General features: G+C 32.2%; 1 protein-coding gene across 1 annotated transcript in view; it reads right to left on the bottom strand.

Annotated features, from left to right (window-relative positions):
• Nucleotides 1–623: 623 nt before the first annotated feature.
• Nucleotides 624–16,269, bottom strand: part of LOC149904199 (prolactin-releasing peptide receptor-like) — a 64,168-nt gene continuing 48,522 nt past the window's right edge. Inside the window, exons 2-3 of the mRNA XM_090108105.1 lie at nucleotides 6,415–7,947; nucleotides 624–780 (exon numbers count right to left, since the gene is read on the bottom strand). Coding sequence (XP_089964231.1) covers nucleotides 6,421–7,725 — 1,305 coding nt within the window. The 5' untranslated portion in view covers nucleotides 7,726–7,947 and the 3' untranslated portion in view covers nucleotides 624–780; nucleotides 6,415–6,420. The remainder of the gene's footprint in view (nucleotides 781–6,414; nucleotides 7,948–16,269) is intronic.

The following is a 16,269-nucleotide window of genomic DNA, read 5'->3' on the forward strand; positions in this document are numbered from 1 at the left end:
ACTTTAAAAGAAAAGATACACAAAGTTCCACATATCGCTGTCCCTATCGCACGGTGTGAAACTGCAATCGAATTGCAATATCTTATATTTGTTCGTTCCGAGGATAACTTCCTGCACTGGGGACTGTAAAGATTTATAGATACAATTTCATTTTATACTAGCTTCGTGCCCCCGCATCGTCCGCTTTTAGTTCATTCTGTATCACATACTATATAGGTACTTATTTTATGCAGATAATGAATTTTATTGTGAACTATTTGTAGGTCTTCAAAACCAAAATTAATAATAAGTACTTTAAATATTTTTTTTAGAAGTGATAAGGTTTCTTCCAAAGGTAAGGTTTAGTTTCAATATAACTATGGTTATTGTTCAACAAACACAGTTTTAAATAAAACAACAAATAACTTAGTTACACTTTATTTGAACATCAAATTGCACATAATATTACCTTTCATTGACAATATTTCCTAATAACTCTGTTACAGTTACAAAAATACACAAAAATTACATAACATTACAATTATTACTAGAAAAGCATTTACATCAATGGGCTCAAGTTCTGACGAACATAATTGATGTTGATTCTTTTCTTTTAACAATTTAAGTACATATATACATATCTATATGCGAATACTATTATAATTTATTACGTATAATAAAATGTACACTAATTATTCACATGTCTACAACATTTAATTATAATATAAGCTTAAAGCTGGTTTTATTTATATTCGTGAATTTTCTATAATCTACAGACGCTTTCGTCAGGGGAATAAGTACCTGAAACAAAACAAACATATATATATTAGTAAAGGTAACAATTAAAACATATGTTATATTTATTTTTTAAAAATTGAATTGAATTTTTAGAAATTGATGCTTTTAAAAATTGAATACAAAATGTGTCCAGCTAGCTGGAAAATTTTAATAAAAATCGGTCAACGCGTTGCGAAGGAGTTTGGTTACAAGCACTGAGACACGATAATTTTTCATACTAAAGTCTCTTAATGAATCTACATGTACAAAAAGATTATTTACAGTAAAGCATGTAATATGTATTCTACTTTACTTAACTTTCTAAAGGCTATGTTATACTACTCTACTTTCTCTGTTTAGATATAATTGCTCGCTTTTTCACGAATTTTAATGTCTTTGTTTTTCTGGAATCAACATTATAGTATATCAATCAACATTATCAAAATAGCTAAAAAACTTCCGAATTTTATAATATCCTGTCCTATATTATGTTCTCAAATGAAGCTTGGCTATTAGCCATTTGATTAATTGCCATCAGGTGACGCTACAACACATTATATTTGATGGGACATAAAAAATTAACACCAATCTATTAGATAGGTGTGATTAATTATGGTCGTTTCAATTAAGAATCTGTTTGTATAATTTAGCGTCGATTCTACTATAGTAGTTTTGAAAGATTATTAACAAAGTCAATTTAAAAATAATTTTTGAAACGTGATTTCTAAATATGATTCGAATGAAAAGATATAAAAAAATATAAAATTGGGTTGGTACATATTTATTTACAAACTTTTTAAGATAATTTTACTTGTAAAGCAAATCATAAATCCTAAAACTTGCGTTCTTTATATTTGTCTTTGTTTAACTTGAGATTTCTTGTTCAACGATTTCAAAGCAATTTTCTATTCTGTTAAATAATTTAATTAATGAAATCTGAAGGATAACAATTTAATTAGCAAACATTTGTTTCAAAAGTTGTACAACTAACCGGTTAGGTTTTATTTTACAAAGAGAAAGAACACAGGCGAGTTTTCATTACGTAAAAGCAAGCTTTTCTCGATATGATCCAAAAAGGAAATGAAGGAATGTTGGAAAATCTGGTTCTGTTTTATGTTTTAACAACGTTCATGATAATTGCTTAACGTTTTCTTTTAGGTACCTATCTTATATATAGAAATGAATCGCAAAATTTGTTGGTAAGCGCATAACTCGAGAACGGCTGAACCGATTTCGATAATTCTTTTTTTATTATATTCCTTGAAGTACGAGGATGGTTTTTATGTAGAGAAAACGTAAATATGTACCACGGGCGAAGCCGGGGCGGACCGCTAGTACAAATATATTACTGGAATTAAATTGTGATATTATATTCTATTTGATAATATGGGTTTTCTGACGGGAGATTTGAATGGAGGAAAGTTATCTATAAAATAAAGATTATACACGTATCCTTAATAATATCTTATCCTATCGTATCCTTAGTAATTTTTCAGTTATTTATAAATTAAATCTCGGAATAGGCTGCTATTGCTCTTCTTATTAATTTAATCTATATAATATATAAAACTCAAAGGTGACTGATATAGTGATCTATCAACGCACAGCCCAAACCACTGGACGTATCGGGCTGAAATTTGGCATGCAGGTAGATGTTAGGACGTAAGCATCCGCTAAGAAAGGATTTTCCGAAATTCTTGCGGGAACGGGGAAAAACGGGGATGCACGTACAAAGTCGTGGGCGGAAGCTAGTGTGTTATAAAATCCATATAAAAGTTTTTTTACTCAAGAAAAATTAAAAACTTTCCTATAAAACATTCTTTACCTTACCATAGTCTCAAAATAATAATATTGACATTCTTTACGAGCATTCAATACGTAATTCCTATAAAAGCTTATTTTTACAACCGCATTTTCATTTATATAATTTACTACGCAGAAGCGAGTATCAATAATATCAGTTATGCAATAAATTTATTTCCATCTGTTTTTATTACGAGTGGAACAAATAACACGAGTGCTTTTGAGAACTCACGTTTTCGTAATATAGCGAATAAGTCATTTTTAAAGATAAATAGCTGTTTAAAATAAATTAAAGAGATTGATAGAAAATTCACATAACGTTGGAGGACAATTGAATATTCCATTTTTAATTAAAACTTTTTAATTTTGTCAAATATAAAAAAAATATTTATTTAAATTCTGTAGTCGTATCATTAACATAGTTAATAATTCAAAATTCAATGTCAATATTCCTTTATCAATAAACCTAGACGTAGTACCTGTACTATTAGATATTATTCTGTGACTTATCTATATATTACTAGCTTTCCGCCCGCGGCTTCGCCCGCGTTTTCAAAGAAAAACCTGTTCCCGTAGGATTTCCTGGATAAAACCTATCCTATGTCCTTTCTCGGGTATCAAAATATCTCTATACCAAATTTCATGCAAATTGGTTCAGTAGTTAAGGCGTGATTGAGTAACAGACAGACAGACAGAGTTACTTTCGCATTTATAATATTAGTATGGATTCTGTGACGAAGGTAGGGTACGTAGCGTAGGTTTATAGTAGGATTCAAACAATATGTCTAATTATCTCCTCGGATGATGTCTAAGTAGTTCTAATCATTATATCTTCAGATATTCTGATAACAAGATGTATATGGGTATAATCTAATAATCTGCGTAATTTTATCTTATCTGTGCCTCCACGTGCGTAATGGGACATCTTATTTTTCTGTTTATTACTGTTTGCTACAATTTAAAAGCAGTAAGACTAGACTTATTTATTTAGGACAGTTCTTTGGCATATATTATGTAGTTACATGTAAAATTAAATTGTAATATTGACATGATTTTCAAAGAGCAACTATGGAGTTTCCTGCCAGTTCTTCTCCATAGATACTGCTTTCCGAAACGGTGGTAAATGGACGATTCAAAAGTGCTTTTATAAGAAGTCTAATTGAATAAATAAATGTTTGACTTTGAACGAATTTACAAGAATTATGCATACCGACTTGCAGATAAGAATTTAATTGTAACTTTACAAGGACTGGTGATGATAGTAGGATAATAATTTAATAAATTTGTCGCATTATCTTGTGAGACGGATAATTCATAATTTTATTGCTCATTATGCGCTGGACAATGACGAAACTTGTAAAGCTGATAACCTACAGACTTTTCCTTCAAATACTTTAAAAATAAAGACGTAGATAGGTATTTTAAGTACGCTTGACTCTAAATCGGCTCTATGTGTAATTTTATCAATTTTAGGTGCAATAATACCTAATACTTTTTATCAACCTATTATTTTTCTGATTTTAAAGTACAATAGAGGTAGGTAGTTTAAAAAACGCTTTTGTCGCATTCGGAGTAATAAAAGGATTTGAAAGTATTCTTAACTTACGATAATTTAATTAATTTCGTTACTTAATGATTGCTATGTTACTACATATATACTGTATATGTGTAGTTTTACATTATCTGTGCTACAGATATACATGGAACAAACATTACACGATTGAGAATTCATGTTAGATTCATCGCTAAATCTCTGTTATTAGCAAACAGTTATGTAATTTGCTGCTATTTGCTGATAATCCATCGCGTTTCATGTGTGCTAATTTAAATGTAAATTTGTATTGCGATGTGGTAATCGTAATTTTGTAAATTTCCGTGGTTTGAAGTAAAATTTTGTGTGAAATATTTGGAGATTTTTTTTTAGTTCAATGAATGAGTACTAACTTCATACATTTCCTTTCCATCAGGTTGCCTGGTAGAGATTGCTGCTTAGGAATAAGGCTGCCTCTTGTACAAACTATGTCTTTCTTATGTATTAATGTTATTTTTGTCATATTTTAGTTTGTGCAATAAAGAGTTGTAAATAATTTGGAAAATCCAAAAGTGCACGCCTCATAATTTTTTTTAATAAATATTTATTAATTATTATTTTTGTTTATTTAATAACAATTAAACCACATCGAATCAGACCCTGAAAAATGAAAGGGTTCTATTCCTGAGCATACTCAAGCGTAAGAGAAAAAAAAAGACTCGATTAGTAAAGTATTTCGGTCGCTATCGTGTTAACAAGAAAAAGGATCCGCACATACAGACACACGGACGTCCAAGACAGAACTTTTTTAAACTGTTTTTTAACTAGTTTAAATAACAAAAATGACATCAAAAATATCATGAACGTTAAAAATAGTGTTTTTTCTTAATATGTGTGTGTATGTATTATCTTACAAGTGCAATGTATGATACATAAAGACATTTTAAGTTTGAAAAATCAGATGTTTTGCGCGAAGTGACAGTAGTACCCACCTCAACGCTTCGCTTATGAGGCGTGCAATAAATAAATAAATAAAATGAGTTAGAGAATTTCTCTCTATATTACCTCTATATGCTGTTAAATGGATGCAAAATGTTTATTATAACGGACATTTATTTTGACCATGAAATATTACCATATTTTGTGCCCGCTATTCATTCGTGGCATGTAATGTGGCATTATTAACTGAAAAATAAATTATATTTTTGATGGATAGACATTAGTCATGAAAGAGCTATCTATATTACCTAAAGATAATCTATAAGTTATTTCAAGTAGCTAACAGTCGAATAAAGGTTGGTTATCTGGTTTAAATAAAGCTTAATAAAATGTACCACCCAATCTAATAAACAACAAACTACCCACAAATAAGGAAAACTCTCTCGATTTCATAAAAGTAAAATAAATATTTTATTGGCAATTGGCCGCTGTCACATACACCCCTCCACGTGGACCTGAATGTAGATTGACTACATAGTACTATCACGGAATTTGTATTCTTATATAGGTAAGTATATAGTGGCTAATATAGCATAGATGTATATATAGAGTTAAATGTAAACCAGTGTATATGGTGTACAATTTTGGAAATCAAGCGTCATCATATATTATATGTAAATAATTGGGTTTTAATGTTTTATAGTAACGACCCTTATATTATTTTAAGTGCGTTATATGATAGACTAGTTATGATTTTTTACTCTAATTAAATTTATTTTCGTATTTAACGTCTTTTTTGTCAATTAAATGTCCTTTCTGGTAAAAAAATAGTACCTAAGTACCTAATAAAAATTAAGGTTATAATTAGAGTAAACATCAAAACAGATAATCAAAATACTGCGTCTTAACTAAAACCATAAAAAATGATTACCGTAAATATTGCTATTGTAAGATATCCTTGCCTGTTATTAACCGATTTGCCTATAACGACCTATAACAGATTGATTTATGGCCGAATTTTTATTACAAACTCTGGTAGCACTTAAATTTGCGTGGTTTTACGTTCGATCAACATTAATAAACCTACTGAAGTATCTGTAATGAGTCACTGCGTAGAAATATTTTTATTTTATACGTACGAAAATTAACTGTGAAATTTAGTACCTACTGTCAATGAATGTTTGTTGGTTTACAAGGCCACTATGAAATGAATCTAAATTGTGTTTAATAGGAACTATAACTTTACTCATTGTTGAATTGTTGAACTTTACTAATTGTTTAGTATTTCCAAATAAGCATATAAGGAATGTGACAAAATTTTCAAGAATATATTAAAAATGTAAACAATTATCAATTGCAATAAAAACAAATTATTAACAACTCACCATTTTTTACAGTGCAGATACAATAGGCTCCTTATCCGACGTAACTACAGTTTTATCTACAAACATATACATCTTAACGCAGTCTTCATTCGGACTCGGGTTGTCCGGCTTCTCATCCGGACTAACATTGTCCACATCGTCTTCGTACACTTTCACAGTATCGTTTAACTCTATCTTATATCTAACTGAAGGCATCTTATTTATGGTCGAAGTCAGCAGCGACTCCTGAACGGTCTCATTTCCGTTACACGTTTTTTCTGACCGGTACATTCCTGTTCTATCAGACTGATTGAAATTCCTTTTAGATTTCTTCGTCACTAGTGCTCCTAAACAAGGAAGAATCTGCTTGAATTCCTTTCGGAAGTTCTCGTTCAACCACGCGTAGAGGAACGGGTTGTAACAAGTCGAAGACATGGCTATAAAATGCGCTATGAAGAACAGTACCATGTAATATCTCCAATCTTCGGCGAATGAATAAAAATCACTACTTATATTAATTAAATTCAATGGCAGCCATGAAAGGCCAAAAATTGCAACCATAGCTATGAGCATTCTATTCGTTCGTCTTTTCCTTTCCCGCTCGGCGTCTTCCTTTTTACTATTTTTACTTCCCGGTCGGGATTTTAATCTATCATTCAACTTTATACTAACACAAGTATAGCAGAAAGCCATTACTATAAAAGGTAGCACGAATTGCATGATAGTCGTAACGGCCCCAAAGGCTTTGCGGATTTGGTCCGACGGCCATTTTTCTTCGCAGAAAATATCTTGAAGTGTCATATAATATCCGTAAGGAAAGGTAACGGTGAGAGCGAAGACCCAAATAAATATAATGAGTCCAATGCACGTCGTGATTTTCATCCGGGGCTTAAAGGGGTAAATTATTACAAAGAATCTGTCGATAGCTATGGATGTTAGAGTGAGAGTGGAAATATAGACGCTACAACCTTGAGCGTAAGGCATTATGTGGCACAGTGGACCGCCGAAGACCCATCTGCCGAGAAACGTGTACAAGGGAGTAAAAGGTACGGCAAATACGCACAGCAAAATATCAGATAAGGCCAGATTCGTTATGAATAGGTTGGTAACAGTTTGCATGGCCCGGTTCCTAATTACAGCGTAGCAAACAAGGGCATTACCGAAGATGCCGACTGCGAAAATGATTGTGTAGGCTGTGCAAAAAGCGGCTTGAATCGCTTTGTCCTCGATGGGGTCGGGCGGTATAGTAATGTTCTCATTTTGGTAGATATCGCTGAAATTGCTGTAACTTTCATTGTACGAGGATTCATTAGCACTCCATTCGGTCTGCATAATTTATAGATTACTTAACTTGGCATCATAAACCGATTAGGTCGGTTGTTTGTGTTTGCATGTTTATGGGACAGGTTTGGTTGATAGATCGTTGTACATGAATCGACGAAAGGGTCGAAGTTCATGCTGTATTATAATTACTTTATCAACTGCATAAGTACGGTGGTATTTGCCTCATAATCGTTCCTTATATTAATCTTCGTGAGATGATAATCTGCATATCTGAAACAAAAGAAAAGTAATATTAATTTGATTTACAGATATCAAATTGCCACAGTAGCTGCTTGAGGATAATTTTAGATATTTTAATAAACATTTCAACCCACAAACATTGGAGTGTTAATTGAGTTTCCGTAAAATACGGAAAATTGCTGCCATAGACAAACAAGGAAATATGAATAAATATAACTTTGCAATATTCAAATTAAGCAATTTATCATACTAGATAGCGTAGGTCCCTTTCACAGTGTTAATTAGCTTTTCCAGAATCTTATCGGTTAGCTTTGCTAATCACTTACTAATTACTTTTACATTGATTTGGTTTAAAAAGTTGTAACAGGTTTCGGCTCGGTTACTTACAAATTTAATCTGGGTTCTATTTTTGGTTTTCGTAATTTTCGTTGATATTTTCGCGTCATTTTATTTAATTTTAAATACAGAAATTTTGTGAATTAGCCAATTATTTTAAAATTACGTTCTTAATTTGTTTAATTTAGTATTTAGATACAAGTAACTATAGTTAGTTACTAACTACGTATAAAATAACTATTTTACATAAAAGAAATAAATGCCTAACACAAGGTAATAGAACGATTTCCTGCATTAATAGCATTGGATTTAGGATATTACCGTTACATTGAACCCAACCCTCGTACCGTCTTAAAGCAGTATTATTCCCAGTGTGGGAAAGTGACAGCGCTATACGACATATATAACGCTGTCCCTTTTCCACACTGGTATTAATATTGCTTTAAGATATCATGGTAGGGTCTCTTCATCATGGCTGCCATGATTAAGTGTTACGCATCTCCGATTCAATTTGCTACAGGATGCTCTCATTATAGAGATTACGGCGTTTAGTGATACCTCATGTTTTATCTTATGCTTGGGAAGGTTTCAGATTTATAATAATAATTTAAGATTTAACTGATTACAACAGAGTATTATATTATCTGTGTGTATAAAATAATGAATAACTAACATTTATTGATTTTCTCTATTATTATATTAGGTTAAAGCAAAATCGATGTTAAAAAAATCTTCCAAGATTTGTGATATCATATGAAAAGGTTTTATAAATACATAAATATGAAAGATTTCCTGAATACAATACAAAATTATAATTTTAAAAGCTCCGTCTAAGTGCTTTAACGTGTTCGTCTTATTCACTTCAGGACTCAGGTGAAGTTAAAATTTAGCAAGATAAAATTAAATCGCTAATGATAATATATTATGGGAATGATAAACAATACCTAAGAAGTCTATTTTTTAGAGTAATTAATATATTTATAGATATATTCATTAAATGCTCATTAAATTTTTATAAATAAAAAAACTGTATTCAAGTCCGTTTGTATAAATATAAATATTTCAAACACAAACCGCCAAATCTTTCACGACTTATCAGGCTAATTGTTCCTGTTCGTTATAATAATAAAACTATCATAGTTATCTATAAAACAATAAACACCATACGCGCATTATTTGATAATAAAGTCACCAACACAAGTCATTATAGCTTTATAGGCACTTCACAATGGGCAGCGTTGGGCGAGTAGAGGCAATCACTATAGTGTAGAGCAATGTCTGTGATCGGCCGTCATGGTAGATGTTTATTAATATGCCGCCATAAGGGTGCTTTTCCATCAGTGTTTTCCACATCTCTGCTACGAATGTTACGAAAATGTAATAGCAATGCTATGAAACTATGTCACCATCAATGCTATGCTTTGTGCATAAATGAATTTGATTGGCGGATAACAAACGCATCCAGAGCAATGTGACATAGCACAACTCTGGTGGAAAAGCATCCTAATGGCTGCAAACATCAATGATCATTTGTTGGGCCAACACTGCCCATTGTGAAGAGCCATTAGATGTTTAATGGGTTACTGAATAGTCCATTACTCGCTTCGTCAATAATTACGATAGTGTAACAATCAATCTCAGCGCTTAATGGTCGTTGTTATGCCATTTGGAACAACATTATCGTCTGGAGAACATTTAGTTAGAGAATGAACTAATCTAATCAAGCATTTTCAGTTAGTAAATGAATTAGGCGTAATAATAAAGCAATTAATAGTTATTTCTCTTATTTCTTTCTGTATATTGAAGTGTATTATTGAAAAATATATATTGATAATTATCAATCACAATTGTGCAAGTTATTTAGAAACCTAAATAGCCCACCTCAAAGACTATCAAATGATACGCCTTTGATCTAGTATAATATAAATATGGTAAACTAATTTCCTTTCAAATCTCTATCGATTCGTGACCACGTTCATTTCAAAACTTTGAATTAAAAAAAATTATATAGAAGTTATTTGTAGTCATCATCATCAGCCCATATGCGTTCCCACTGCTGGGACACGAGTCTCCTATGAGGGTACAGGCCATAATCCACCACGCTGGCCAAGTGCAGGTTGGTTATTTGTAGTATTGTAATTAAAATTAAAATTATGAATCTACCAAACCATTGTTTTATCAATCGACTCATTACCCAGATACGTAATAATTAGTTCCTGGATCCACTAATTACCGACCATCGATCTTAATCCATAAGTCAACACAGAATGTCCAAAGGAAAGAGTAATCGATGCTATGAGTTAAGTGATTAGCTTATCTGAGCCTTGGTCGCCAATTATATGTATACGGTTTCATTCGGTACATTTATTTCACAAATCATTAGGTTATAACACAATTTACAGATAAAAGGAAAACGGTTTTTAATGCAAATGTTTCATATAGCTGTAGGGCTTCATATACAGAGTTAAGCTCTCACGCGTCCTACTATAACATACTGATTTAGTTACGAGCAAATAATGTACAAAGCTGAAACTAAACGGAATAGGCCAATAAGCATATAGATTTTCCAAAAATGTTATATATTATATTATTCCAATATAGATTACAGTTAAAGGCCTTTCATCTAAATCCGCCTTGTGACTCCGCTAAGCTAATATTCTTTTCAATATGCCTCTTAGTTTTGGATTTCCTTCCACGCCCAGTTGAAATAAATCTTAATAAATATAAATCTCGTGTCACAATGTTTGTCCTCAATGGACTCCTAAACCACTTAACCGATTATAATAAAACTAGCTTTCCGCCCGCGACTTCGCCCGCGTTTTCAAAGAAAAACCCGCATAGTTCCCGTTCCCGTGGGATTTCCGGGATAAAACCTATCCTATTTGTTAATCCAAGTTACCCTTTATATGTGTGCTAAATTTCATTGTAATCGGTTCAGTAGTATTTGCGTGAAAGAGTAACAAACATCCATACATCCATACAAACTTTCGCCTTTATAATAAGTAGTAGGATTCGCACACCATGTGCAGTTCGATCCAACTTGGTTTAATCTGAAAACGCGGGCGAAGCCGCGGGCGGAAAGATAGTACCTAACACTGTATAAATCAATCGATCAATTATCGAAATAGACGTTACAATTTAGATGCTTCATACTTTCAGCTTAGGTAAGTGAATAGCAATGATTGAGCGTCATGTTTTCAGGCTTGGGCGAAATCTATACTTAATATTATAAGCTGAAGAGTTTGTTTGTTTGAACGCGCTAATCTCAGGAACTACTGGTCGGATTTGAAAAATTATTTCGATGTTAGATAGCCCATTTATCGAGGAAGGTTATAGGCTATAATATCATCACGCTAAGATCAAACGGGACGGAGCACTGCGGGTAAAACCGCGGGGCACAACGTTTATTATAACCTCTACAGTCGACGTGTATAAAATGCTTTTTAAATATAATAAAATATAAATTCGCTAGACGAAGCGCTATCTCACAGCAGCGGATGTTCAATTACCAGCTTTTCTTCACTCTACGTGTTAAGAAAATGATGGTTTATTTTATTTACTTTTATCCGCATGTCTATCGTGTATACCTTCGACTATCTTTCTTGTGTTAGTCGCATCATTGCGCAAAGCATTTTCAATTACTATTTTCAATTTTGTATCCTCTTTCACCCTCTGCAGGTTTGCGATAAAAACTTTTGCCCTTTACAAAGTTGATTTCTGTTTCAGACACGAAGTATATTTATTATAAGACACACAGAAACTCGGTTATTGTATTGGTATTTGGTATATATGTACATTTTTTGTTATGCGTGTAAATATAATGATTTTATTTTTAGTAGTAAAACTGTCAAGAGATGGTTAATTGAAAATTGGAACATTTATTTCTTTTTGAACATAATATTACCTAGAAATGTGTTTTCTTTATATACCTAGGAAAAAGTAAAGAGCAAATTAGAATTATTTGTCTACCTCTAAATATGTATATCACTAAATATGATCTGTCTCAGATAGTCAAAACATTCCATTAGTCCGTAGGTGTACACTCAATAATAAAACATATTGAAATAAAAAGTGAAGTCCCGTGTTCCCTAGAGGGGTAAGGGGCAGATGCATTATACATCTGTTTCACTGATCGTTTTTCTTTAGGGACAAGTAGGTGATCAGACTTTTGTGTCCTGCCAGACCGAGACATTTTTTTTCTTCGTCTCCACCGGGAATCGAACCCAGGACACCTCGGTTCTACGCACACGCGTCAACCACTGTACCAAGGAGGTGTAATATTGAAATACGTATAACAGATATTTCCTAAACATATTATTTACAAGCAAAAATGCTCGATTGCTCAATATTTGTTAAGCTAATACAAAATTTGTGCCTTATTGCTGTTAACGTTTGTTTAATGAAACCTAATACAGATAAATTAATTGAATAGAATATGAAGTTACTAAAACTACATCAAATTCAAATAATGAGTTTTCCGTTCAGTAAAAGCTTGTTTACTTTATACATTTCCATATCGCATGAACCATAAATGATTAGTATTTCACTCAATACCTTTTATTTACGACAACAATACGATATTAGTGAAAAAAATTAATATTGTATTAAGTACTTGAGATACAATTTGTAAAATCAACACATCAAGTTGTAGCTACCTATTCTTTTCAGTCAAATGAAAATACAACAATTATTGATATTAAGCTTTTGCACATTCATCCTTACATTTATAAACACAAATACTTAGTTTACTTACTTCTTACTCAATATTTATTTATCTTCTATAATCCCTTATTCAAAAAATATACGTGGAAACGCCACGTAATAACCATATTCAGGAAGACAAAACTGAAACATTATATTAAACATTCAAGAGGTAAATCTTTTATTTTTCTTTACTTCCCTTTAGCAGTATTCAAGATGTACTTATTAATAATCTCTTTTCAATATACGAATATCATATTCATAAATAATTCATACAAGTCCGTTCAATAGTTCAAAATTGAAACGTTTTATATATGCGAATAAAGTTTTATTTGCCTGTTCTGTTTCGATTACAATAAATGTAAAACTAGAATTTTATGTATGGATTTTTTGTTGAAAAATTCTTAACAACTAACGTATATAATTATAGTAATAGGTTTCTGCCTGCGGCTTTGCCCGCGTTTTCAAAGGAAAACCCGCATAGTTCCCGTTCCCGTGGGATTGCCGGGATAAACCTATCCTATGTGTTAATCCAAGCTACCTTCTATATGTGTGCTAAATTTCATTGTAATCAGTTCAGTAGTATTTGCGTGAAAGAGTAACAAACACACACACATCCTCACAAACTTTCGCATTTATAATATTAGTAGGAAGGATGTAAATAGGGATGACTGATGTGTAAAACCTTTCCATACATATTTACGATTATACCCTTGTTTTTATGGAGCTATTTATGTATTGTTTTCACAAAATGTAACACGATTAGGCACGAATTCACGAGACTACGAAACGTAATAAATATCCGTAGATAAACAAAATTTTGCTTTGAAATTATAATGAGATCTCGGAGAACAAATATTTTTAAAGAGTATTAAATTTAAGTATTAACGATATTGTGACGAATTCAGTTTCGCTTGTTATTTTCCCAAAAATCAAGTGAATTACTATAATTATTTTTGGATAAAACTTTAGAATATGACATGACAAATTTTTCGCAACGTTAATAACTGGGACAATATTATGGGTATTATTATTTGTAAATTTTATTTAAACATAATCGTTTAACATTTATGTTTCCATGTTCTCCACTTACACAGAGGTTTTTATAAATAAAAATAACTCTATAAATGGTGGAATTAAATGAACCAATTAGTACATAATATATAATATCAAGTAAATATTTAGTAATTTAAGCATAAAATAACTAGCTAAAGCAGAATGCCGTGTCCCATCTTTGAGTCATTTCAAATGTCACATCCAAAAGGTTTTATTTCATGAAATTCACAAACATTTCAGTAATTTCTATAGGTACAATAATATTATGAAAAAAATATCTCGTTTTCAAGCTACGCAAAGTGCTTTCATATCATTTGATGACACTTGAAGGCTCTGCGTAAAAAGGTCGCTTAGCATTGTATTATAGATTAATGTATTCTCCGCTCTGATATAACCTTTTAGTAAAACTAAAAGTAAAGTAAAAATATTAAGGTTCACTGCTCAGTGGTGAGGAACTCGGACTTCAAATCTATAAGTCGGGGATTCCAGTAGACGGGAGCATGCAGGAAATAATTAGATTTTTCAATTTATCTTCGCATGTTGTTCACATTGACACTGCTCTTAAGGCGCGGGTCAAATACAAGCGGCGCGTGCGCAGGCGTGCCATAAGCGCACCTCTTCAATCTGTTTTACACCACGTCCTTCTTCTACATTTTGTATGAAAGAACTTTGGAAAGGCGTCGAGACGGCACGCCACGGTTGCGCCGCGTCTAAATGTCGTGAGGAAACAGGCATGTCAAAGAATCAAAAGTTCGAAGACATGTGACATCCGCCAACCCGCACTTGTCCAGCGTGGTGGATTATGGCCTGTACGCTCATAGGAGGCCCGTGTCCCAGCAGTGGGAACGTATATATGCTGATGATGATGAAACTAAAATAAAACAAACCTCGAAATATATTATCTAAGTAAAGAAACGGGAGCATCCGTGGCTTTTTACTGCAAATAAACAGACAATTAACCCCAATTCGGTCGGTGAGAGGGTAAATAATAAAGACCTCAAGGATCTTTATTATTTATACGTTAAACGAACTTGTAAACCCATTTAGAATCGTATAAAAACCATAATGTGATATTGGATTTACCCTTGTTGTGCTTATCTTTATATTTTACTAGCCACTCGTTGGAAGTTGGAACAAATATAAAAATACATATGTTACTATGGAATAATGTAGCCTTTAAGCCTTAGAATAAATATGAAATACAATAAATTAATAAAAAAGCGCGTGTGACGAGCACACGTGTCAAAAGTGAAACTTCTTTGGCAAGATTCAAAGTTACTAAAATCATCGCCTTACTCCATGACGTAACGGTATTGCCATGACGCGACCTTGAAATACTCTCAACGAGCTTACAGAAATTTCACTTCAAAAATATGTATTGCTAATTGCTAAGGAATAATATTGCGTTCATATTCTTCAAATAAATATGAAAAACAATAAATAAGTAAATAATATGACTTTACAATGAATGTAGGTAGACAAAGAAAAATGGAGAGCAGAATCTTTTCTGTAGACCTTATCGTAGGCAACTGAGTACGTTCCGTACGATCGTCAAGTTGGTAGGCCAAAGCTCGATAGATGAGAAATATTTTCTGAGTTATGTTGTAAAATTATTTTAAACAAGTATAGAAACAGTTTAATTCCTAAAACTTATAAAATACATCCCTGTTTATAAATATTAATCAAATGCAACCTTTAACACGAAGTGTAAACTCTCAACACTCTTTAGTAATTATTTTTTCACTTGGCATGGAAGTCCGTACGATCGTCAAGTTGGTAGGAATTATTATAACATTGAACGAATTATAATACTATCTCATAAGTCCTAGAGATCTTATTTCACACTAGCTGCGCTCCGCGGCTTCACCCGTATGGCTCCGTTTCTGTTGGTCTTAGCGTGATGATATAATATAGCCTTATATATTATAGCTTAGCGTGATGATATAATATAGCCTTTCTCGATGAATGGGCTATCAAACACTGAAAGAATATTTAAAATCGGACCAGTAGTTCTTGAGATTAGCGCGTTCAAACAAACAAACAAACTCTTCAGCTTCATAATGTTAAGTATAGATCAAACTACGACCTACTGAAAATAATAAGAACTTTTCAAATTATTCAATCACAATAAACGCAGTGTGATTACAAAAGTTACTGAACAAAGACGAAAGACAAATAGAGGGCTTTTTATGAGCTAAGTTCACGTGTTCATGACGTCTTGTTTCTGAATAAGGTATTTTTTTAGCACAATACAGTTTT

This window comes from Colias eurytheme, chromosome 12 (genome assembly GCF_061535395.1).
Source record: "Colias eurytheme isolate Ceu_HAF_F1 chromosome 12, ilColEury1 Martin Lab GWU primary, whole genome shotgun sequence".
Lineage (NCBI taxonomy): Eukaryota > Metazoa > Arthropoda > Insecta > Lepidoptera > Pieridae > Colias > Colias eurytheme.